This window comes from Thunnus albacares, chromosome 2 (assembly GCF_914725855.1).
Source record: "Thunnus albacares chromosome 2, fThuAlb1.1, whole genome shotgun sequence".
Classification (NCBI taxonomy): Eukaryota; Metazoa; Chordata; class Actinopteri; order Scombriformes; family Scombridae; genus Thunnus; species Thunnus albacares.
This window is the reverse complement of record NC_058107.1, coordinates 17167109-17194494: the sequence shown is the minus strand read 5'-3', so window position 1 is coordinate 17194494 and position 27386 is coordinate 17167109. Positions and strand designations below refer to the sequence as shown.

Here is a 27386-nt window from a genome sequence, read left to right as displayed (position 1 = left end):
ATCCCTAGTAGCACAGCAGCCTGGAGCAAACATCTGCTCACCTGACAGCCAAGCCTGACCAAATCTCTCTCTCTCTCTCTCTCACTCTCTCTCCCATCACACACACAAAAACAACCAAATGCACACATAACCAAATTATCATTTTTCATTTAATTAACATCAAACCAACAATTTAATAACATGTGTGTGCATCTAAGAATCTAAGAAGATATAAATGTCCCCAAATCCCACCCCATACAACCACCCACCCAATTCTCCTTTAAGCATCAATCCGGTTTAGGAATTCCCCGGCTGGGGAAACGGGATGGCTGCAGGGCTGGGCTACCACCAGCTTTGGTTCATATGCAGGTTCCAGTTCATCCACAGTTCACGCATACTCTCATCTTTTTGAAGCAGCACCCCATCAGCTCAGGATCATGATTATTCAGGACAGAGAAGAGAAGCGTGGCGTGCCATCAATATAACATCTGCCCTTCTCCCTCCCTTGCTGTCTCTCTTTTTTCTTTTACAGACACACAAAACTCCCTTAGAGAGTTGGCGCCCCAGCATTTAGACCCATGTTCTGACCCTATATGTAGATCCATGCCAAGTAATCATTCCTCTTTCGCTCTCATTTTGTAGCGCCTCCTTGCTACAAAGCATACTGCCCTAAGCTTTGAACCTTTAACCATCCAATTTAACAAACTTAGAGGATCTTGCTGAAAGTTAAGCATGCCTATTAAAATTTGCCACATCTGTAGAAACACTTTGTGTATTATTAAATCTTGGACATAAAACAGACAAATATCAGCATGGGAATAGGCATCTCATGCGCCAAGTAATACTGATGGGCTTTTATTATGGATTAATCAAATTTAATCTGGTTATTGCCTATGTACACACACACACACACACACACACACACACACACACACACACACAATGAGATGGGCAAGCAAGTGGAGTTTATGTTGCATTTTAGCAGAAATCATGACTCTCTACTCTCTGTGTTCCACTTAATCTACCCTTACAAAACGCACAGCTAAAACAAATCACACAGCATTGCCCTTTATAATAATAATAATTATAAAATAATGAACAGACAAGTTGTATGAATTGCCTTTGCTTTGTATAAATTGGCATATAATCAGCTCATTAGCAAGAGGTGACTTTAACAGAGAAAAACAAAGGAAGAATGTCTCTGCTGTCAATAAAGAGCAGCAAAAGTTTTTTTAAAGGGGGTGATCAGCGTCCTCCACGCACAGCATAAGGGGGATTTTTTTTTTCTCTGAATGCAGTGACTCAGGATCCCCACCAGCTAAACAGCTTTTCCTGCACTGCCACCCACTGCCAACATATGCCACTTCCATACAAAAGTAAAAGCACAAGGAACTTCACACAAACTACACACATACATGTACGTGGACAGACACAAACACATATGTGCACCCATACACGTGCAAACACATCAATCTGTCTAATAAACACACACACACACCCCCACCCTGTTCCTGCACACATCCACACAAACACACACACACACACACAACTTTGTTCTTCATCTGGCCTCCTCCACTCGTTGTCTTTATTTTAATCTGCAGGAGAGGAGTTCACCAAGAAGTCAGCGGGGCATACAGGAGTTGCGCCTCCAGCAGCACACACTTGCATACACGCACACACATACACGCAAAGCTACAGGGACACACAGCAGGATGGTGCAGAATGGGGAACAAGGCAAGGCGGAGGGAGGACGCATCAGCATTTTAAATTAACCAATGGAAAATATACAACAATTTGACATCAAGAACCCCCTTTTGTCTTCCTGTAACAGTGAGAAAAAGAACAAAGCACAAAAAAGTGCACCATTCTGCCAGACTGGCAGAGATGTTTGTGAAGAACAATGAAGCAAAAAAGGAGATAAAGATTTTCATTAGTGTTCTTATATATGTACATACATTACACCTTTAATAAAATTTATTTCAAAAATACACTGGAGCATGGCAGGGGTGAAGGATATCGTGGTTAAAAAGAAAAGGACTAATGGTGAAATAAATGAGAGAGGGAGAAAAGAGAGAGAAAGATCGAAAGAAAATGAGAATGAGAGAGAGAGAGAGAGAGAGAGAGAGAGAGAGAGAGAGAGAGAGAGAGAGAGAGAGAGAGAGAGAGAGATCTGTATGTAGGATATTGCAGTCTCACTGCACCACTCTTGAATGTCAAACAAGAACCCTGGGCAGAGCAGAGAGCAGAGGAGAGAGCAGAGGAGAGGAAAGGGAGGAAAGACTGAGAGGCGGCGAGGCAAGAGAACGAGCAGCAAGCTAACACTGGAGGCTAACAGGAGGCAGGCAAGAGAAGTGGTTAGTAATGAGATATCTTAACTAAAGAAGGGCAACGAAGAGAAAGAGAGGGGATGGAGGAAGAGAAGAGAGAGGCATGGACCTGGATGTGGAAAACAGACCTGCTGGTGGGGAACACAAAAGAGGCGAATGAAGGGCTAAAAAAAAAAAAAATCTTCACACAACTGAGACATGTTTCTTTTCCTTTTTAATTCCCCTCTCACTTTCTCTTTAGCTATACTCCCTCAGTCAGCCTGTGCATGCTGCTGTAGTATGTGTGCAACTATGCATCTGCACATTTCTTGGTAAACATACTGCATAAAAGTGTGCATCATCACACACTTGAATGTGTTGTCTCTAACTGTATTTGTTTATGTTTTTGTGCATCCACATGTTAGTTTGTGTAAGCCTATGAGTGTGTGCGCACACAAATTTCCGTGTGTGTGAGTGTTAGGCTAGAGCATCTCTCTAATTGCTGGTGTATTAGAGGGCCAGCTCTTTGATCTGGGGGCTGTGCCAGGCCTCAGCACTCGCTGCGCAGGGTGGTCTCCCATCATGCTCGGCTGATCACAGACGCAGCCTCACTATTGGCTGCCTGGCAGGCCCTCCCATCAGCCTCGATGCTACACGCCTCTGACAACTTCATTATCCCGATTCAACCCTCCAAGTCTACTCTGCTATACCCTGCTCTGCTAGCAACAGAAGGCTAGTGCTTGTGCGACCGACACACAGTGGAATGCAGGAAGACTCTTACAAAAAATATCAAGTAGTATGATGAGAAAAAAAATAACACAGAGAAAAACACACATGCAGACAAACACATTTAGTTGCCAGTAATAGTTAATAAGCAGATTTTTAGTGTTGTGTGCTCTAATTCTGCATTGGCTGAGGTGCACTATACTTTTATTATCAGACTAATAATTGATGATTTTTTTATCTGATGAGTAAGGCGGAGTGAACATGGGGAGGACAGACGAATGGAATTTTAATATGCTGCTCTCTATTATATGGTTTTTCTAATACATTAAAGGCATCTCTGTCTCTGTCAATCAGTCTGTCTCTCACTTTCTCTCCCTCACACACACAGACACACACACACACACACAAAAGCCGGAACTTACACAAAATATCTCTTTTAAGACCAAAATGAAGATGTTAATATGCATATGGTATATGGTGTGTGTGTTCACAGCATTCTCCTCTATATGTTAACTAGACCTAGAAGATGGTACACTTCAGGTGTATGTCTATGTGATGTATTTACATTTTTGTTTGTTGCAGAAGAATTTGCAAAAACATCTAAGACTGAGTAATTGAGGTAAACACACAAAAAGTGCCAGTTGTCTTTTTTACTCAACCCCGTTGATGCGTCATATGTGAATATAAAGCAAATATATTAATAGGATCTAAAAACCAATCTCAATCATTGGCTGGTGTACTGGAGCCTCACTTGTTCTTGAAATATCAAATATCAAGATGAGAGCTAATCTCCAATGCTTCAGCTTGTCACAACAAAAACTGATTGACGGTCCATATCATCAATAGCCTTTAATCATTAACAGGCGTAGCTGACACATCTAGGACAAAGCTTTTATAACATCCCATTTTCAATGACAGTAGTCATAAATCTGATCCCATTAACAAATCCTAACTTGTCTTTCATTCTAAAAGTGTCCCTACTGTGGAACACGCCAGCTCTTTAGTTTCCCAGGCACTCAAACTTTTTTCCCATGATGCCCATAGATAATGGAGTATGCAACTATGCCTCTTCTCAGGACAACAGCTTCTGTATTAAATCCTTCTGGCCAGCTCTTTGGACTGATTTGATTTCCAGGTTGCTGAACAAGACAGGTACTTGTAATACTGGGGTTTGGTAGCCGGAAGAGCAGGTAATCCAGGTTTACCATGGTTGTAGCTCAGTGGTAGATAGGTGAACTATTGAACCCTGTCCCTGCAGCTCAGGCTTGGTAGTGTAGCAGGCTAATTAGCCGGTCGCAGGGATGAGAAAAAAAAGATATCTCTCTCTTCCTCCTCTGCTCCACTTCTACTCCTTTTCATCTCTCATTCATGAGCCCTTGGTGGTGCCCTTGGCATTGGGTATGTAAACTATCAATTCATACCATCACACACAGACTCAGGACTGGCATTATAAAACTGTACCATGGTGCATAATGAGCACACAGCTTAATGAAGTTGTTTCAGAGGTGATGCTGTGTGGAAACGAAAAATCAATGATTATTTCACAATCCTGACACATATTTGATTAAATATGAATTTAAATGTAGTTTGGAGACTGTGATGTATCCTTAAAAGAAAGCAAAGCATATATTCATCTTCAAATGAATAAAAATCATTCACTCATTTATTCATTCATCACTACTGTGATCTTAAGTACAGATTCATATGCTCAGTAGTTCTTGTTATTTACTCTGAATCCAAGCCCACATAGTGACCACTTCCTGTGGCCACAGCGAAACACGAAGAGTGAATTCCAACACAGAACACACTGGTTTAACCAACACTACTGATCACAGACTCCAATCCAGCTCAAATAAACAACACTATATCATGTCTTCTCCTTTTTTTTTTTCAAACTTCTGATTCACAAGAAAACACAGATTTCAGAACTGTGTAAATCCAAAAGTACCAAAAGAGGGATTTGGTATTGGAACCAAAATTGTCAAACATTGGCTGGTTCCTGTTTCTCAAATGTAAGAGTTTGCTGATGTTCTCAAATTTAAATCACTGGAAATGAATATCTTTGAGTTTCGGGCTACTGATTGGAGACATGACCTTGAGCTCTGAATGGCTATTTTTCTGATATTTTTTTAATTTAACAATTGATTGCTTAATTGAAAATAATCACTGGTGGCCCTACAATCAATTATTCCAGATTACTGCTTTCTGTGCATTTGGCAAATTTTATTTTGACCAAAGTCTATCAATCAACTCTTCCATTGATCAGGAACACAATAGCGGAAATATCCATCTAGGAAAGGGATGTGTTCCGGCTTTACAAGCAAAAGATAGCTGGCTGGCTGGCTGGCTGAGAGAGGAACTCAATCCCGTCTCCTGCTGAGGGGGAGACGAGCGCTGGCTGTCGACAGGCACACCACCTGACTACCACACAGCTACTGATTTGAAACGGCAAGTCAAGAGAAGTCAGGAGTAAATAAGAGAGATAGATAGAGTGAAAAACAGAGAGAAAGAGAGAGAGAGAGGGGTAATAGATTTCAAAGTGTTTTGGGGGAGTAAACAGATGGAGTAAACACAGCACGAGGGAAACCAGGGGACTCCCACCGAACCCGCTCAATGTGTCACTGACACTGCAGAGCAGAATCAACAAAGTGCTCTGAGGGCAACATGCACACAAACACACACACACACCTACACAATCACACACAGTTCACCAATTGGCAGGATGCTGGGACCCAGAGCTCCTATCCAGAGCAGTGACAGGCACATGGAGAACAAGCTGCCTGACAGCACATGACAACTCCTCAGCTTGTGGAAGAGGAGAAAGGCATCTCCTATTCTACTTTTAACTGTGGCTTTAACAAGTGGCCTGCATATGTGCTGGTGAAAATACAGTAACCTAGATATTAAGTGTGAAATATCTCTGTATTGAGGCATAGCTATAATTTACCTTCTTTCATCTCCTGATCATGCTCTAAACCTCATCCTAGCACCCATCTGTATTGCTTCTCTCTCCAATTTCTTCCACGCCCCCAGACCTGCTCGCACGCCCAAACTCTGCTGCTGTGTGCCAGCGTACCAACAGGCCTGTAGGCCTGTCCAAGAGAGAGACAGAGAGGAAGAGAGAAAGAGGGAAGGTAGCCAATTAAGATTGGGTAATGGGAGAGTGAAAGTGAGCGAGTGTGTGTGTGTGCGTGCACAGTAGTAGGGGTGAATTCTTGACTTCAAGCGTCTGTAAGTGCACTTGCTCTTGTGTGTGCATGTGTGTATGTGTGTGCAGCCACAGGCTGTGCACACAGCCCAACTTAATTTAGCAGGCCCAGGATTTTAACACAGGCCTGAAGCTAGCCAGCAAGCTATAGCTGGACCAGAGAGCCAGAAGTTAACAGGCACATTGCTCCCCTAAACCCCCTGAGATCTCGTTCCTACCCTGAGGGGTGAGAGAACTCATTTACTCATTGATGACCATCACTGATCATATCCTTGTGGTCATATCTTTCCATCAGGTACTTCATTACAATAAAGCTTTATGGAGCAAAAACTTTTCCACCCCAACTTCCAAGACCTAGACAGTCGACAATGCCTAAAGAGGTACAGGGCCCTCAGCTGTCATTGACAAGAGTTCTGACACAGTTTGTGATTGTTTGTGAAGCTGACATTTTGGAGGACTGCTAACACTTGCACTGCTGTATACAGACTGACAGACTCTGCTTGTAAACCATGAACAACAACAGAGGACAACAAAGGTGGCAACATCCATGTTTCTATTTTCTCTATGTCCCCTGGAAGGGGAGCTGAAATGACATGCTACCTTTTGTATGTGTGTGTGTCGTACCCATGTGTAATGTATAGTATGTGTGGTGCATGTGTAGCATCAGGGCTGAGATGGATGTGGCAACATGGAATTTTTGTACTGCAGTGGGGCATGCCCTTGACGTTGTTGTCAGTGATAAAAACACAGATGCAGCAACAGTCTGAACACAAGCACACACCTTGATCACTGGTGTTTATGGGAATTCATGCCTGGGGACTTAACACAACAAAACAGTGTTGGATTGCGTCTGAGCCTCAAAACAAACAAATATGCCAAACTAGCTAAGCACATAGCAACCAAATTTCCAGTTGTCTATTCACACACTGTTTGGCTATGGAATTAATAAATATTGCATCAATAAAAAGCGGATCAATTACAAAAGATGGTGGGTGGATGTAGCCTACAGCTAAAGATTGCAGAGTGACAATCATACTGAACATAGAATGAAGCATGTGTGTTTGCGCATGCATGAGGGAGTGCATTCAGGCACTTCACACTGTCTCTGTGTGTCTCAGTGTGTGTCGTCTTATTCTACGAGGTAATAGGCAGTCAGTTTCACAGCCAGAGCATGACCTAGAAAGTGAAACCACGTCGGCAAGGGACTAAATGTGTCACATGGGCTCAATCATTTTCTCTCTCTCTGAAGACAGAGAGAGAGAGACGGAGACAGACAGAGGGAGGAAGAAGAGGAGAGAGAGAGAGAGAGAGAGAGAGACGGCTTCTACCATCCCGCTGCACTCAGAAGCTAATTAAGTCATTTGAAATAGCCACAGAGGGTACCTGTATGCAATCTAGCCAAGGCAAAGGGTTGATGAGGCTCTGCGAGGCCCCAGGCTAACTTAAAAAAGAAGGTAAAGGAAGGGAATGAAAGAGCGGAGGAAAAGGAGAAAGGAAGAGGGAAAAAAAAGTGAAGTGGATTTTTTAATTGAAGCCCAACTTGAAGAAGAGCATGTGTGTCTATGTCTCCTTGTGTTGTGCAGCAGGAAAAAGGTTAAGCATGCCCCCAGCAGAGTATGTCTGCACACACAGACTCTCAATGGGGAGCAGGTGGGAAGATGCAGGGATGGAGGGATGGAGGGGTGCAGGAGAAAGGCTGTGGATAATTGAGAGAGTTCACTGAGCGGCCATGTCGTATGGTGTGCATGTGTGTGCGTACCTGTATGTGTGTGTCACCCTATCTCCAAGAAATTACATCTATATACAACTAATTTGCAACAGCAACTACGTAATGCCAGCCAGATTATGTTTTCTAGCAACATAATGAGGAAATGTTAATAATGTATCTGTCCGCAGTGACCTGAAGCACACTACAGTATGTGTTTATTAACATTTAACTGAAATCACAGTCTTTTACTAACCTTAACCAAAGTGCTTTTGTTGCCTTAACCTAACCACCAATGCAAACCCCAGTCTCTGGTGTCAGATTCCTGCCCTTTATACGCCCACCTCCCTGCAACTCTGGTCTATAAATGTAGCTCTTCCTTCACTTATAAAATCATTGCCTCTGAAAATAATCCAGGCAGAGAAAATAACTAAGATATATATAAACGTTTATTCTAGGAGACAGGGTTGCTCAACAGCACATTCACACAAACGCACACCTGTGTGTCCCTTCTTAAGACACACATGCTGAACACACAAGGGACATTTTCTAATTGTCAGTGTACGCAAACTTTATTAACACTTACAGATGACAGCGACAGACATTTACATACAGAGAGAAAACTGTGGAGCTGCTAATCCAGTCAGAGAATGTAGAAATAAAGACCACAGATGATATAGGAAATATGCAGCTGGGCTTGAACAGAACACACACATCTGAGGGTTTTGTGCCTTGTGCCCTAACATGCATGCCCTCACCAGGGGCAAGCTGACGACACCAGCGACTGAACTGGGTCACACACACACACACATACACACACACTCGCACAGACAGTATAGACTGCGGCATTGGCAGCATGGTGATCACAGGAGAGGGCAGACAGGGGGCTGGATGTAGAGTGATTGGACTATTCTAGGTCAGCTCTCCTGACAATGCACCACTGTCTCCTAATGTGGTGGGCTAAAGGATAAAGGCTGTGTTTGGCCTGACATTACAGCTACACGTTCCAAAAGGAATACCTGCTACATACAAAGAGACACGCACACACATAGTGCTCGCGACGGCACAGTCAGAGCCAAACACATATCTTAAATCTCACAGTCACACGTACACGCTTGCGAGCATGTACAAACTGGCACGTAAACCACACGCATGTAATGTACACATGCACACATCTAACAGTGGCAAGGGAGGTTTAGGGCAGGCTCAAGACCCCCAGAATTGGATTCACCTCCCTCTTTTTCCACCCTGCTCTAATAAAGCTGTATGCAGCAGATCTCCTCTGCAGCCTATAGAGAGAGATCAGCCTGTGGACTTCAAAGAGGTTGCAACTAGGTCACCACAAGACACTGCAGTCAGCTAGAGCACAGTCTCTGGTCTGAGACATCTCACTTCTCTCCCTCTCCCTCTCCCTCTCCCTCTCGCTCTGGCTCTCTCTCTCTCTCTCTCTCTCTCTCTCTCTCTCTCCCTCAATACAATGATATCAGTGAAATTAAAATGGATTATGGTGCTTTTCTCTCTTGTCATTCCCTGGAGTCGTATAGCACCATGTCATGTTACTGTTACTATAATGTTACTTCTTTATCACTGTCCATCAAAGCCGGTGCTCAGCAGTTCAACTAATGTTTAATTTAGACACAGAGCAAGAGAAATGTGGAAAGAGAGAGGCAATGAGAAGAGCAAGAGACAGAAAATGAGACAGACACCAAGCAGAATGCAGAAACAGCCTAACCCTCCATGGTCACACACTGCCATCCTGATCTGTCTTAGGTCAAAGAGACAGTGACTCTAAAGGCGACTGCACTGCACTTTGGATAAAACAGACACAGAGGCAGACTGTGAGATGAATGGGAAAACAGGAACCTTAGAAAGAGAAGGAAGAAAGAAAGGAGAGAAACAGAAAAACACTTGGGGGTTTGAACAAGGTCAAAATGAACAGAGAGCTGCTGGGCCATGTTGCCTCTCTGAACACCGAGCAAAACACAACAACTCTGTTAACACAAGAAAACAGCCACCAACATCTTAAGACGGATACAGAAGATATAGAGAGAGGGAGTGAGGCAGGAAGAGGGGGTGGGCTTTGCACAGGTAAGTGAAGGACATAAAATATAGTAACTAAACACACACACACACACACACACACACACACACACACACACACACACACACACACTTTTTCTGGTGTTACTTTAAACACTCCAATATGAAAAAATATTATAGAACAATAAAAGCTCTTTCTTAAATTGGTAAATGTATGTGAATGTCAGTTCGTGTCACTGTGCGTGTGCTTTTGTAGGCATGTGTGTGTAAACACGTGTGATTATGATCGTGCAAATATGTTACACACAAATATGTATGTCTGCAAATGCTTGTGTGCCTGTGTACTTGGGTTTTCAGCAATGTCTTGTCTACCTGTGTGGCATCTGTGGTGCTTAGAGTATGTGTGTTCTTAGCATACATCACATTTGCAGAGTGGAGAACAAGAGTCTTGGAGCAGCTGGTTATCTTACATACTCTGATCCTATATCAGCATTTAAGTTAGATCTTTGTTTAGGTCAGTCTTACACAGCATTTTAACTGTCCCAGCACAGGAGAAAAGTCTGGCTACTACTCGCAAAAGTAGATACTGTTCAATTTGTTTGAATAGGACTCTTGATTATGTATTATGAAAATGCATTTGATGTGACAAACAGTCACCACACGTACATTAAACAAACAAAAAAAGTACAGTTCCGACGTCTTAAGGCTCAACACTAAAAACTTAGCTTATGCTCAGATCATTTTGTTTAGGTAGGGGAAACGATTAAATACTTTATCAATGCACTCAGCACCAATGTCCTGATAGGGATATAATCCTTTGTCTGCTGATCTATCTGACACAAATTATAATTGGTCAATAACTCAATTAATGGCCAAATCCTAAACAAATAAATTAATTAATGTTCAGGAAACAATTCCTGGTCAAGCATTTTTACTGGAGGGCTGCACAGGTTGCGCATGTGCAGAACATTCACCTATCACTGCAGAGACAATGGTTCAGTTGCCGAAGGCGATACCTCTGGCTTGGGCGTGCATTGCTACAAACACAGTAAGTGAGCCAACACCTCTGTTATGCACATACTAACATGTAATTACTACGTTTTCATCTCTGGCCATTAGATAAATATCTTAAAAACAAAACTATGCCTGTATTTTTCATGTGATGAGCATAATCTCAATCAATTAAAGGCATAATTTTAATTGATTCATGGGTATACAGTACTTGTGGGTGTGTGGGTCTGTGTGTTACAGGCATGACAATTTTCACTTCAAGCTTGACTGCAGATGTTGTTGCCTTCTTCAGTCACCCAATGAAGAGCAGCATGTCGGTGCCTCACCATCCTCACGTGGTGTCCCGACCAGAATGTGATTCTGCGTTCTTACTTTGGTCACATGCATTTACTTGATGCTTGCTTTATTTGGGTGTACAGTATTGGTATGAGTGACTGTGTGTGTGTTTTGTCACTGTAGCTGTGTTTCTGGGTGTGTGCCTCAGCGTACTGTGTTCTGAGCTCAGGTTGACATTCGTTTGACTGACATCGGGGGCGACAGCAGCACAGTGGCATATGGTAACCGCCTGCTAACCGCTAAAACTTGACATCAGCGCAAACAAGTCAGCCAAGCATGGCATAGTGTGCTCCTAAGAGGGTTAAGGGATAGGCTGTCAGCATACGGTGGGATAATAACACCTATCACAAGCATCATAATACCAGATAAAGGGGAAGGGAGCCAGATCAAATATACAGGTTGGTGGTGACTCCGGCAAAACCAATGACAAGTTACACACAAAAAAATAACAGGTAAACTGTAACGGATCCAAACATGTGCTGTGTGGTTGTTGTGGATCCTGATCTCATTGTTACACAGCCGAAAATGTAAAGAGACTCATTCACACAAAAAGGGCTGCCTCAAACATGGCATTTACAAGCATCTCTCACTTAGATTGTGTTTACAGGTGATGTAGTTGGATTATATTCACACCTGGCCTTAACATGTCTCTTTACACACATCTAACTTCTCCTTCCTTTGCCAAAACAAACATTGTGACACACATCACTTCCTCACACAATATTCATACAGAAGGTGACAGTAAGCTTTTTTTGAAAAGTAAGCTACTATGAGAGCAGTCTGATGCTTTCTGCTTGGATCTGTGTGCTTAATGTTATCTCTGCCTATGAAGCTACTATGAATGGATTCACTGCATTTTCACATGAGACCAAATGCATCTCTGAACATGTCAAGAGGTGATTTGGTTGACCACACCTTCAATTGGTCTTTGCTTTTAAACATGGATTTTTATGCATTTTTGTGTCCAAGACAAACTGCATGTTGCATGATGCATATTGCACAGGCCACAAAAAAAACACACAGACGCAAACAGTTATTCACTGACCCACTGAGCTGCAGAAGACAAAAGAGCTGCAGACAAATCTGATCACTGATGTCATCTCTCCTCATTGTCTCATCTTTCTTTTGCACAGACAACACAAGCACACATCTCGAAACACTGAGACACTGCTGTCACTGCCATGATCTGATGTACCGAAATGTACATTTCACATCCACAGAAAATGCAGGACAATATCAGTCTCAAAAGACAGATAAGCCTTCAAATAAAGATTCCATCTTCAACGTCTGGTCACAGAGAGGGACAGAAAACACACAAGAGCTGACAGCTACAAGACTCTAATTCATACGAGTGAACACAGATAAAAACGCAGTTTCAAATAAATGCATGGGATATTACTGATCATCTATATATGACAAATAATCCAGTGGGCCAAATGATTGAAAATAGCGTCCTGTTGTTAGCGTCAAAACACTACTGAGGAAAAACTGTCTCTAAAAACTGTATTTCAAATTTCTACAAGAAAACCAGAGCCTTCTCACAGCATCTATTTTCATTTCTAACCACAGAGCTCGCACTAAAACTATTAACAGAAAGATTTGTTGTTGTTTGTCTCTAACCCTATTGTACCTCCTGGAACCCTGGTAACCCCTATTTAAGCACTGGGTTTCCTCTCATCGATCAAAGTGTGGCACACACAGTCTAGGAGCATGACACTGGCACTGGAAAGCTTACAGCAGGTTTCAACTTTGACCCAAGAGATGCTCAGCAGCAGATTGTGTGTGTCTGTGCTTGCTTGTGTTTGTGCGTGTGTGTACTTGAGTGTAAATTCACATACGGGTCACCTATCTGCTCACCACTAGCTCCTCGCAAAACTCAATTTCCTCTCGGAGTGTCCACAGCTAAGCACTTTTAACCTCTGGAAAACCTACTGCGATGGAGGATACATGCAAAATTTACAAGAGGATGAAGCGTATGCCTGTGTGTGTGTGTGTCTGCGTGTAATATTAATTGACTCAAACACATATACCCACCTGTACCCAAAAAAGAAGTAAAGGCTGTTACATTACAGCTGTCAGATACTGAACATGTTGCTGCACAGGCTGATGAATTGTGGAAAACATTGTGGAGGATTTTTCTGTGCATGTCTTTTGTGTGTGTGAGTGTGTGTGTGTGTGTGTGTGTGTGTGTGTGTGTGTGTACGCCTGTGTGTGTTGGCCGTAGAGGAGTGTTCCCAGGGAGAGAGTGAGGAGGTATCCACCACACACTGCCTGGGGCCCTCTGGAGGAGAGACTAAACAAGACCTTCCCATTGGGACGCGCACACACAGCCTGCAGCTGCAAATGACCTACTACCCACCTCACACACAGACATACGCGCACGCACACACACACACACTCACTCACTCACACACATGAAGAGAAAAGCCTTTTAGATTATATAATTTGTTAATTTCAAGAGCAAAAATAAAGTCAATTATCACACGTGGACTAATGAATGTACACTCCCAAATATCAAAGTCTTCCTCTCTCATTCTCTTCTGTTTTTCATCCTCCTGTTCTTTCCATACTCCCCCAAGCAACATGGTGGCATGCAGCCTGGAAACTGACACACCAAACAACTCTCAACAGCTTTTTCAATTATGTGCATCTATGTTTGAATGAATGTGCGTGTACAGTGCATCCAATAAGTTGTGTGCTTTTTTTTCTAACATCTGTACTTGTCATGTTCAATTTATGGATTCACAGTGGTGGTTCCTTAACTTTTTTTAAAACCATGGCGCCCTGGTGGCACACAAACACATACTCATGCAACCTTTTAAGCTTAACATGACATAGTAAATATCTGTTATCAACATTTCTTTTAGGTCTATTTACTGTGAAAAATATATAATGAAATGTTATTAAAAAGGAACACCAGAAACTGGAAACAAATCTTACCACATCCCTGGCCGGTTTTTACAGCATCCCAGGGTTTCACAACAGCCATTTTGGGAACCACAGATCTATGACGCTACGTTTAAAGTCAGTCTGTTCAATTTGGATTACTTCTAGATCAAGAATCCTCTAATGCAATTTTCAGGTGTGTAAATCTAGAGGTACTTTGTACAAAATAGAAAGCATAGAAAACTTGCCAGAGTTAATATACTGTTACTCTGAAAGTGTTAAAATCAACACTTCCTATGTTTATAGAGGCCAATCAACACTTATTAACACAACATTTGCTGTGTTTTCCCCTGAATTGCTGCTCTTAGCCCAAATGTGAAATATCATAATGCATGCTTGCTCACACACTTGTGCGAATTACGTATCTCGCAGATTTGCACTGAATGTAAATTACAGATGCCACTGGTAATTACGATAATGACAGGAACTCCCAAAAGAAAATTCATTTTAAATGGGGCTTGATACATAACGTGAAGAACATGTCCTACACCAATGACATACAGAAACAATGATAAAAAAATCATGAGATATGACCTTTCACCCACAGTTTGTGTTTAGAAAATACTTCAAATCCATGGTAAACTGTCGTTCTCATTCATCAGTGTCTTGTGAAACAATAGCGTGCGTGTTTTCCTAGAGGAAGCCTGAGGATGAACATATCTTCTTCATATCGTTCTCTGACTGACAAATAAAGGCTCCCTGCCAACAGAAACTCAATGAGACCACAATCAATATACTGCTACAAGGTGCACACACACATGCGCAAACGCACACTCATATAAACTACACAGATAGGGAATGATGTACGATTACCTGGAGCACATAACAATCAGCTGCATGCTCATACAGTATGCACATGCACACACTCTTGTACTGCAAGTGCACACACACACAGATGCGCGCACTGAAAGACACTTAATATGCAAATAATTTTTTTTACAACAGGGACAGCACTCCATTGTTCATGTGGACGAAGGGGGGCAGATAGATAGATAAATAGGTCTCTAGATAGCTAGCTTGGACCCCAGTTGATGAGATTTCACATACAGCAGCAGCAGTGCTGTTAGGACAGGGAATACCACCACAAAATAATGTTTTCTCTCCCTCTGATCAATTTTTAATTTGGCCCGTGCAGCCGAGCCCTTGGCGGGCCTGGCCCCGGTAATTATGGTGGGTTATTGACAGCTGCCTTCCCATGGGAGGCTATTTAAAAGAGGTTTAACCCCTGAGCAAGTCCAGGCCCCACACCCGCCTTTGAAGGTGTCAAGTGCATTGATCTAAGCTGCGGGATGTGCTGGGACCTCTCCACCTGGAGGTGTGTGTATGCCTGTATTTGCGTGTGTTGGTTGCAGGGCTGCTATTACAAGGCCATGGCAAGGCGGAGCATCTTTTGACCCCTACACAGACACACCCACACACACACACAGGCGCACACACAAACACACATACAGAAAGAAAATGTCCTCTGGCTAAACCTGGCTGGCTGGATAGAATGATACCTATCTGGCCCCTGTAGCCACCTGATGCCCCGAGATAGGCTGTACACACACTGTACATACAATGTTATCACTAGGCTACACACACACACACACCCACACACACACACAAACAGGTTAACTCACAGCTCGGGGGGAATTAGAAGAACTAATGAGAAAGGAGGAGGAGGAAGAATGGTGATTGGAGAGACAGACAGAGAAGAGAGAGAGGAATATCCTCACAGCACACAGGGCCATGACACAAGACAGGCAGAAGCCAAAGTGTGAAGCTGATGTTGAAGAAGACATCATCCAGCTAAAAAAGGAGGAGGGGGGGCAGCATGACAGAAATTAAAAGAGGATTTCTGTGTTTGAGTTTGTCTGCCTCGCTGCCCCCTTTCAGCCTCCCATTGAAATTCTGGGCAGATACAAACCCCTAGGCTTTTGACACACTTTTGAAAACACCACACCCCCTCTTTCTTTCCAGTGGGTCTCCAGTGTCGAGCCTGACTCACTATCAAGAGAGAGACAGAGAGAGACGGAGAGAGGTGGGTGAGAAGGAAGGAGGCGAGACGGGGGCTGTAGATCTGTTTTTGTATTAGCACCTTCCAAATTAAATTAAGTCATTCTTGAAGGCTTTTTCTTGTTTGTGTGTGTACGCATGCAGTTAACAATTTGGGAATTGTCAGACTTGATATTGTTGATCAATTAATTCATATTTGAAATATCTAACATGCTAAGAAAGACAACTTTAAATTGCTAAACTTTTGTTTAATTTAGGTGAGCACTTTTAACCATTTGAAAAAAAACTGAACTACCAACAGAACTTCTCTAGAAATCACATATGTATCTGTATGGCTGATAAAAATTACTACAACTTCTACGAATACTGAAAATTAATTGAGATTGAATACAAAGCATTTCGGGAGAGAGCATTAAAATTGATTCCAGCCAATAACACTGCAAAAACAAAAACTGACGACTGCAGAAAAGTTGGGGGAAATGTCAACAAGTGATATAAAGTCGCTACAAAATGTGGTCTTTTTCTTTTCTCACACTCATCCACATGAGTGATTTAGGAGAGCCATGTCCTGACAACAGTATGTATGTGTTCTCTTTCAATTCTGACACAAATTTACACAAGTTGAAAGTGCTCCTCTAACTCCAACAGCTATCCATACACAGATACTATAACTAATGATCCCACCTTTCAATACTTCCTCCTTTCTCAATTATTCTGTCTGTAACCTCACAATCTACACACACACTCTCTCTCTCTCTCCCTCTCTCTCCCTCCTGTCCCACCCCCCTCCAAACCCCTTGGCGCCCACCCTCCACCTCCACCATCTCAGTCTTAGGATGCAGAGCAGTGACAGGGCCAGAAGGTAATGATACAGCTGCCATGATGCAACAAGCAGACCTGTCGACTGTCAGGAATTGAAATCATGAAGGAATAAGCTGTCATTAAGAGGCCCTCTCCCAGTAGTGGAGCTGTCAGACGCCTGCCTTCTGCCTACTCTCTCTCTCTCCATACTCCCATCTCTCCTCTACCAGTCCCACCCCATTTGCAGTCACTGCCTCGCCCTCCTCTCATTTCTCTCTTCCTGCTTCAATCCTCTCTGTACCCCTCTCCTTCTTTCCACTTCTGTCCTCTTCCTACCAATCGTAACCCTCCTCCCTCTCTGCACCCCCAGACACCCCCCCCCAACCCCATCTCAGATTCCTCTTTTCCACCTCTTTCCCCAACTCCCTGGTTGTTGCTGGAGCAAGCTCCTCTCACCTGTCATTTTACCTCTAGGCTATGGGAATAGCACCACTTCCATGTGCACACACACACATGTACATAAAGTCAACATGTATGAGATCTGCACACACAGCACGAAGGCTTCCCTTAACCCGGTGCTACTGTATACACTGTGCCAAACACCACAAGCACACCTTCTGCCAGATGTGATGTGTTTGTGTCTGCGTCTGTGTCTGTGTGTATGCTTTCTCTGTGTGCACACGTCCATTTGTATATATTTTAGACTTATATTAACATATACGTTTTGCCAGCTTATCCATGTGTCATCATCATATAGCAGCATGACAAAGATATGTCATATTTGTAGACAGGAACATGGTGGATATGGGAGGCAGAGACAGGCGATGGGGTGCAAATGTTGTCTAAGAGACAGGCTGCCCCAAGATTCACCCCTGAATGTGATGGTGTGTGTGCATGTATGTGGTGTGAAGGGCCTGATTAACTAGCGCAATCAGCTATTTTTCCCACAAGCCCCTGATTGGCAGTGGTGATCCCATCGGAAGAGAGGAAAGGCTGACTCGAGCTTCCAAGGAACATGGTTAAGAATTTCAGAGTGGTGCTTTAACACACACATATGCCGTAGTCTTGTACTGCATGCGCACACAAACATTACAGTAGTACTGTGTCTGTTTTGTGTGTGTGTCTGTGTGTGCTCATGAGTGTGTGTTTTGTAAAGCCACAAGCTCCCCCCATATTTCCCCAAATGCACTCCAGTTGACCCTTTGCTGCAGGCTTTGAATTTCCAATCAACTTCCCATGAGTAACTTCACACGAGCTGCACTCGAGGCAACAGATTCCTGCTACGAAACATTTTTATAAAATGGGGCCTAATCTAAACATAATAAAATACATGCTCAAAATGTCAACATCTGACCCAACACTGCACTTAACAAAATTTGCAAATCAAAAATATTGAGTAATTGTCATAATGCCAGAGTCATACAGCCACACAGAATCAGGTTGTTCTAAAGATGATTTACAAATACGTTTCCATGCTAAACTTCGAATGTCTACATCGATGACAGTCCCGTTGGAGGAATATTACACTTTCAGATCTCACATGTCTTACATGGCTGTGTATCAGCAGCCTATTTCCAGTTCTTTTTTTAATGAAGTGGTGTAATATACTTCTTTCCTCAAGCTAGTTCATCAACCTCTTTCTCAGTTAGTCATTTCCTGCATTTTCCCAGAGTGGTTTTGACAAGTCAGTGTGAGTTTTGCATTGCATTCAGCTGTGGGTTATGTGTGTAGGTGGAGAGACTAATACTGATAGCTAGAGCTGTCGTGGTATTGTTTTCCTCACCGCACAAATTAGCGAAGCCATTCAAACCGCCGTGGTAACCATCATAAAAAAAAAAAAAAAAAAAGGAACCTCAGATGTTACAAAATAATTGGTTCCTAAATACCATAAACTTTTCAAATGCATTTATTCCTGTAGTAGTCTATTCTTTATAGCCTCTATAGTCTAAATGTCTATCTTTATGACTTATGTCTCTAAATGTCTTATCATGTCATTCGGCACGTCATTCTTTATGTCAAGCCTGAGAGAATAACTGTTGTCCCATCACTTGAGCCACTCACTCAGCGGTGAAGTGGCTCAGCTTGACTCTGCGGTGGGCGTGACGTGATTGCGTTACTGCGGAAACCGTGGCGGCTCTACTGATAGCCACAGAGATAGCAATAAAAAGAGCTTCCCGCTGAGTAAAAGCGACCACCTGCCCAGTTTAATAACCCATAATAACTATTCTCATAAAATGTATTATATATTATATTACTGTATAAATGTAGGCCATCTATTCTAATTTTCATTGTTTTATCATACTGACTAATTATGTGGTATAACTTTTGAGCATACTTCAATCTCAAGCATCCACTGAAAAATACCACACTGAATAACCACTATAACGCATACTGCTGATGAGTATGTAGTATGTCACTAGTTTCAATTATTTTGCTTGTGGTTTCACTGATTAGTTCCTCCCTCTCTGCCTGAAGGGGAACAAATCATCAAAATCAGCTAATGGCATGTTAGGTTGAGAGGAACACCAGCAGGCTCTTGGCCCTCCGTGGCACATTGCATTGGAGTGGTATATTGCTCTGTCACAGTAGTAATGGCTGGCTGGCTGTCCTTGAGGTGGTCTCCCCACAGTCTTGCTTGTTCACAGGATTCTGCTCTTAATATGGCGTAACGCTGCTGATCAGGGATTTTGTTGTTGTGTCTGTATTTGCTGTGTCACAGAGCTGTCATCCCTCTGTGCTGTCATTCATTTGAGAGCTGTTGACCAAACATGTTTTATTGCTTGTATTCTGCATATCTGCGAATTAAGGTACAGCAAATATAACTCTACGTTTTCTTCAGATGGTACAAAACTGGTAGCTCTAATTCCTGTATATTCATACAGGAATCATCCACACAATTTTCACAGTATGACATACTAAACCACAAACATGCCCCTAATAGATGCAGACAGCATGCATTGACTGTAAAAGTGTGTGCCTGTCTTTCCAGTGCGCACACGGAGTACAAGGCATGTGTGTGGTAAATGCCTGGATGATGATTTGTCAGGGTGTAAGAACATGATTTCTTGTTTACTATGATGAATGAGCAACACTCACACTACACACACCATGTTCTCTATATCTAAGCTGTCACTTTGGCTCTCTGCAGCACAACACTGCCTTCTCCAACTGTAATACCAGCCAGGGTAACTGTAATTCAAAGACAGTCTTGGGGTAGCTGAATCATCCGTTAGCACACACATGGACACACAGGCACGCAAACCCAACCTCTCCCGTTGTTGTACACAGCAGGAGAGGGCTTTGCACAGCAGTGAAAGTCTTTAAGGTATTCAGATGGACGAAACGGGCGAACGAGGGGGAGAGGGAGAGCTGGATCTCTTCTAAGTCAATTTGAACAGCGGGCCGATGAAATTACACAGGTAGTCGTGGCCAGGCTGGCAAATGAGCAAAGAGATGGGGATGAAAATAATAAGACAGACAGAGCCACTTTTTGCTTGCTGACACACAGTTGTATACACTCGTGTGTAATCATATGGCAGAGAAAGAGAAACTAATCTATATTTTACATGATTTCTTCCTCTCTCTCAGCTCAGTCATCCATGAATACATAGTACTACATAGGAAATCATGCATAATAAGAATGCATAAATATTTTTGTGTTATAGTTATGATTATGTTGAGGAATATGCTTCATTTTACTAACAAGACAATATAAACCTTGATTCTGGGTTGAGAACTGTACAGTTATAGTGTTATTTAAGATTATGCGTTTGCACCTGTGAATGAATGTCTGCTTGTTGTTATTTGCCTCTGTGATTATATGATGCTGTGGAGTGCTGAAATTACTCATACTCATATAATTTCTCATATGACCTTAGGACAAAGTTTCCTTTCACTACACACTTGTGTACATTGTAAAATGAAGTGAAACATAATTGAGTTGACGCAGTACATCCGGAGACTAAGCTATGAAAGCACACAGCAACAACAAATTACCACAACCACATTTAAACCTCCAGTCAAATAAAACAAAATACCACGACACAATGCCTCTGACTGTGCCACAAAGTTTTCCACAGTGCAAACTATTCAAACCAGCCCTTCAAATAAACAGTGTGCCTGTGTGTTACATTTGTAACACCAATATCACATCAGGCTACTGTGGTAGTGGTGGTACCAGTGGCTGCATGGTGAGCACACTGCATGCCTTTTTTTTTACCCCAAAACCCACAAGCCCTGCACACCACAGACATGCAACAGGTTATACTTTGCAAAGGATAAACTGCAAGAAAAAAGAAAATGAAGGACAGAATTTAGTATTTATTTTGTCCTCAGTGCACCAAGCTCATCTGTCCATCTTAGTGAAAGATGAAAACAGGGCATCTTGGATCAAAGATCAAAAAATCAGATTGCTCGAGTGTCTTTTGTTGTTCCCCCTACCTCCATGGCTCTGGTGATGAAGGGGATCTGCGTCCCTGAGTCCAGGTCCTGGTTGATGATGAGTCTGCGGGCCCACTGACCGGCCCGCACCACACCGCTGCCCTGGATCAGCACCAGTAGCTTGGACGGGTTGGACAAGGCATTAGGGCTCATGTAGATAAAACTGGAGGGCTCATCGTCTGTGGCATCTACCTGAACGTTCAGGGAAACACAGGTTACCTTGTGTCACTGACGCACATCAAAATATGTCAAAATCTCATATAAGGAAATATGTACACTTTCCCAGTGATGTTCACTATTTTTTTAAACTGCTGAACTGCTTGGGACATTTTACTCAATCAAAATCAAAATGAATCCTTGCCGTTCTGTGCAACAGCAGCAAATGCAAAGATGATCAAATTGTGATTTTATAATTAGAGCTTTAATTTCTGTTGCTTCAACGAATCGCCTGATAATGATTATGAAAAGAAACGTTGGGAGTTCTCTTATGTAACATGCATGAGTTTAAGGAGAAACAGCCTACTCCTCTGTGGCTTTTGTAATTAGAAAGCTCATATGCATCACCACACTAATCATCAATAATCATGATTAGAAAACAGCCTTTGTGTGATTAAAACTGAGGCAGAAAGTAATACAGACAGAAAGAGAGGCTAAGCGAGTGAGTGTTTGTGTGTGTGTATGCGCTCCGTCCACATCCCATGCGTCGTCGCATCCCTCCCAAGTATGCCTGGAGGAATCTCTAAGGAGACAAACACTGTCCATAAAAGCCATGGGTGGCAGCTGCAAGAACTTAATCCAAGCAGACAAAGAGAGCCGAGTGTGGGGGAGAAAATCTTACCCTTTTTTCTCTTGTGCTCCCTCATTCCCTTTCCCTATACTTGGCTGCAGTTAATCTTCTTAAAATCTGCGGTCACAAGTTCAATGCCACGCAGGTGGACAGACCCACCACTAACACACAAATACACACACACACACGCCATATACATGCAGGCGGGTGGGCAGCAGAAAAGCAGAACAGAGCCATTTTCCAGAGGAATAATGAGATAAATAGGCCAGGCAGATAAACCAGTAAAAGTGTATAGGGGCTAATGAAAGGCGCTGAGTCTCTGGCTAGGTGATTTATGGACACTGTTAGTGCTGGTGCTAACTCTGCTTCTAAACACCAGCGCTGCCTAACATCCCTATAAATGCAGCCTGAAAAATGATCACAACTTTTAGAAACAGAAAAAAGAACAGGAACGGAGGGGTAAAGGGGGGCAGAAAGAGACAAACATGCTTCCAACAACAGATAAAAGGGATCAAGTGTGTGCTCTGAGCCTGGATGAGCTGGGCAAAGAATAACTCCATGATGGCAGAGTAGAAAGTCCCCTTCAGCGCAAATGAATGCAAAACAGATTAAGCATCAGCATGCTGCGCCGCTGCGCCTTTGAAATGACACGTCACAATACAGTTAATTTGTTGAGGAGACACTTTTACACAAAGGATGTGGGCAGAGGAGGGGGTAATAGAAAGAGAGGAAGTAAGAGAGAAACTGAGTGAGATAGAAAAAGAAAGACAAAGACTGAGAGGAGAGCTGACTCCTCACAATCCCCTTTTCTTTATTTTTTTTTAAACAGGACACTCAATATCATAATCACACTCTGAAGCCTAAGCATTTACGTCAATTTTCATATTTAATACTCCCTTTAATCTTCAAGGGCATTAAATCAAAGAGGAAAATGCCTCTTTTCACTCTGGGTACTTACTGGCAGGATTGCTTTAGTCATGTTGCACTTTTTCTCCAACAGCTCATAAACATACTGAGTGATGATCTGGAGAGAAAAAAAAAACACACACACACAGGCAGACATTACATTGATAATACTGTCTACTGCAATTAATATTTTCATATTGCTGTTGATACAAATCCATCCCAAAAAAAGTAAACTAAACTGTTGTGTGTATGTGTGAACAAGTAATAGCAACCACTGTCATACTTGCAAACAGAATAAAAAATACTATTCAAAACCCTTGTTTGCCCCCTGGCGTGTGTGCGTGTGTGCGCACATGAGCTACTTGAAAGGGTCTGGATTGTACCGTGTGTGTGTGCGTGTGTGTGTGTGTGTCTGTGTGTGTGTGCGCGTGTGTGTGTGTGTGCGCGAATCACAGTGCAGTGAGAGTGTTGAGGTTGTAAGTGCCAGGAGAGGAAATCTCCTGTACAAGCGAAGGGCTGATGTAAGTTATGTTTATCCCCGCAGCCACAGCACTAAAGAACCTTGTATACCGAGTCATTCCAACCCCAGGCCAAGCCTTTCATGGTTCAGTGACATTAACAACTTTCTATTCCATTTTCCTTATTTTCTCTTTCCTTTCCTCCTTCCTTTCTTCTCTCCACGTCTTGCTCAGCTGAGAACTGAAAGAAACACTCTGTGGAACAGATTTTCGACTTTTGATCGGATGTTAGAGAAAGACAGAGGAGTAAAGAGTAATAACAGATGACAGGGCACAAAATCACTGGCAGTAAACTGTGTTGGAGATATTGCTGCTGTGATGATGTCGCCCCAGCATATGTCAGGACAGACCCTATGTCCAGTCCGTGTCATGACAATGCTGTGTTAGGTGGAGGGACAGCAGGGAGAGCTGTGCAACATGCTGTCCTGCCCTGCTGTGAAGTTTCACTTTGGTTAGCTTTATAGCATCAGCCTAACTAAATCAGGCAACCAAAGGCTAGCAGTGGCGCCACCGCTAAAAAGCGTGTCCGAATCCCAGTCACGCTCTCTAGTCAGAGACCGACCAACTGACATACCCCAAACACAAACAAGGATCAAGAAAGTCATGTCTCACAGTACAGATCATGCTTAGCTCTGATTTATGTGTGGAAAGGGATGAAACTGTACTAGTATTTGATAGTACTCACTTAAGTCAGTGGGATTCATCCTCTGGGGACCACTAATGTCTGTATAAATCTATGAAAGCCAAATTAAAAGTAAACACTCTGTATAAGGTACAGTATATGTACCAGAGGTGTAGTACAGCTGCATGACAATAACACAGAATCTCAAAAAATAGTCAGGAAGCTAGACTTAAACTAACATGACAACATTTGTTCAAGTTCCTTGGAGGAGTAAGAAAATCTCTGCCGCCACTGCTGACATGACTGGTAGAAATATGCAGCAGATTAATACCAAAAAGTGAGAAAAGCCAAGACAAGATTCTTTTAGGCCACAAGCTGCTTAGCTTTATAATTTTTGGCACACAATACAAAATATTTTCTATTCCCATTAACCACAGGACAATGAAATTATACATATCCCTAAATTACATGTTCCAAACTCCAAACACATTTTAAATGGCATGAATTTGAGAGAATGTCTGCTATCTGATCTTGAAGGTGGCAGATTATTCTCCACACAGCTGATCTTTCACAGTGGAAGGAAAGGACAACAAAAGGCCAAAGTTAAGAGAACTTGAAATGGTTTCTACATTTGAGTCAAATGTGAATTCTCATGAATAATCACAATATTGCCATGCTCTTTTATTCCTGAAAGAAACTCAATCCTAACTTGATTTACTGCTTATAGACAACATGCAAGAATAAAATTATGCACCAGACACATATTACCCTTATGACAGCCAATCAAAGGCCAGCAGACAGACTAAATGAGATGATCGATCTACTGTTTGACCCTGTAAAGGGAGGGGAAAAAAAAGCTAGAGGAGCTAAAACAACCTCACCTCACCCCAACCCACCAAACCTCCAACAGCTAATTCACTAAAATGTCAGCCAGTCTGATGAAGACTAAAATGATTCGGGGCCTCAGTATGCTAGTGTTTAATGACATCAACAATAAGCCTCACAGGAAATTTCATTTGCACTACGTTATTTGTTCAGTGCCTCAGGTGGCTCGAAAACCATCTGATATGGAATAAGGAGAGAGACGAATGGAGGAGAGAAGGGAGAAAAAAAGTGGGAAGAATGCAAGAGTTTCACTGTGTGAATGTGTTTCCGCTGATGAAAGGATACTATAACAATCTAACATCCAAATTTGTACAGGCTGTGTAGTAATCTCTATGTTTTAGCTCATACTATAAACTGCCAGATGACCTTTTCAGTGAACAATATACGATCAGATCAAAGGTCAGAGCTAAAAAAGTGAATAGTTGCAGCATTCCAATGGATCATACTCAGAAAATATTTTTTAGAAACAATGGGATAGACTCAGAGCTGAGGCACAGAACTCACGTAGTGATGCACACACATACTCGCGCACACACACACACATGTGCACACCCAGCCAACCTCCTTCTGTGTGGGCCTCTGTGGACTATGTCTCAGCAGCTGATCAGTACAATAAGAAAAGCCTCTTTGTCACCTAATTACCAATGTGTTATAAGTGCTTTAATGAAATGCCTGCAGGAAGCAACGCTGAGTGCCTGCATTGTCGGGATTGGATGATAGGAGAAGCATGAGGAGTGGATTTGCCAAATAATATTAAGACACACAAAGGGACACATAGGGAGGGGGTGAGAGAGAAAAACAGAAAGAGAGAGAGAGAAAGATAAGAGCAACCTGAATCAATCCAAATCAATAGGTTTCATGATAATAAGCATGCTTACAATGTCTTTCTATCTGCAACAAATATATAATATCATTCATGCTGACAAGATATTGTACGGGTGCAACATTACATAAAATGTCAATGTAAACTTGGATTCCCTGTCTATCATAAAACATGTGATCTGAAGTCCCAGACTGCACAATTCCAAGTCCAAAGACATAGTTTCCCCCAACGGAGACACACACACACACACACATAAATGACCATGACTGACAGTTTATGAAACATGTAGCCCTCACTATGTAGACACTACAATGACCTGTGGGTCACACAGAGTCAGACTTCACTGAGGTAAAAAAAAAGAAGCAAAAATAGGTAAAAAAAAAGGAGATTTCAAGCAGCAATTCAATTGTCTTCTAGGACACCCGGGTGATGATGTATCCCTGAACAACGGCAAGCTTTCTACACGACCGTGCGAGCGATCGTGGGAGAGTCTGAAATAGACCTGCTGCGGCTGAGGTCACCTCTGTGTCTGTGGTTTGTTTGGTAGGGGAAGCATTGTGGCGATGAAGCAAGAACAGAGGGATCAGGGAGGAAGGAAGGGACTTAGAGGAGGGCTCAGTGGGAGGAAAGAAGGAAGACAAGAAGGGAGAGATGGAGAGGTAATCCCCAGGAGCCAGAATCTCGTGCCAGCTCCCACTGTGGTGAACAGCTGAGAGGAGAAGGAGCTGTGGAAGGCGGTATGGAGGGGGAGAGAGAACAGTACAGTACGTGGCCTTGATAAGAGCCCTTTAAAGTGGGTGGGCTGTGACTTCAAGTCCAAGCAAACCTCTGGTCATCCCCATAACAATCTCTTCATCACACTCATAAACACACCGGGCCAAGGTCTTAATGAAGACCGCTGTGGCTGCAAAGTTGATGTTTTTTAAACTCCTCACTACAAAGAGAGAGAAAGACCTCCCACATTATGGGTGCACATGTGTCAGTTAATGTGCGTGCGTGTTCTCCCACTGATTAGAACAGTCATGCCTGGTTTGGCTGACCGCACCTGAGGCTATAAGGAGATGATCCTTCCCGGGCATGCACAAAACAAACATGAGGAGGAAGAAAACCAGAACAGGAAGAGGAGGATAGATGAAGACCATGAGTAAGGAAAATATGAAGAGAAAAGGAGGATAGGAATCAGAGGGCTATAAAAAAAAAAGAGGCAGGGAGGATAAAGGTTGAGATGGTCAAGGGCAATGGAAAAACTGAGGTGATTACAGGAGAAGAAAAGATAGCAGTAATCTCAAACCGACCCTGAGAGGAGATTACAAATCATGATGTGTTTATCAAGATTGTTCTAAGTGTCA

General features: G+C 42.7%; 1 protein-coding gene across 3 annotated transcripts in view; it reads right to left on the bottom strand.

The window, feature by feature from the left end:
- Window positions 1–27386, bottom strand: part of fam172a (family with sequence similarity 172 member A) — a 151688-nt gene that overhangs the window by 111093 nt on the left and 13209 nt on the right. For all 3 annotated transcript variants that reach the window (XR_006406618.1, XM_044369283.1, XM_044369290.1), the window contains 2 exons: window positions 23242–23307; window positions 21497–21688 (listed from right to left, as the gene is read on the bottom strand). Coding sequence is in view for 2 of the 3 variants with exons in the window: in XM_044369283.1 (XP_044225218.1) it covers window positions 21497–21688; window positions 23242–23307 (258 nt within the window). In the remaining variant the exon portion in view is untranslated. The remainder of the gene's footprint in view (window positions 1–21496; window positions 21689–23241; window positions 23308–27386) is intronic.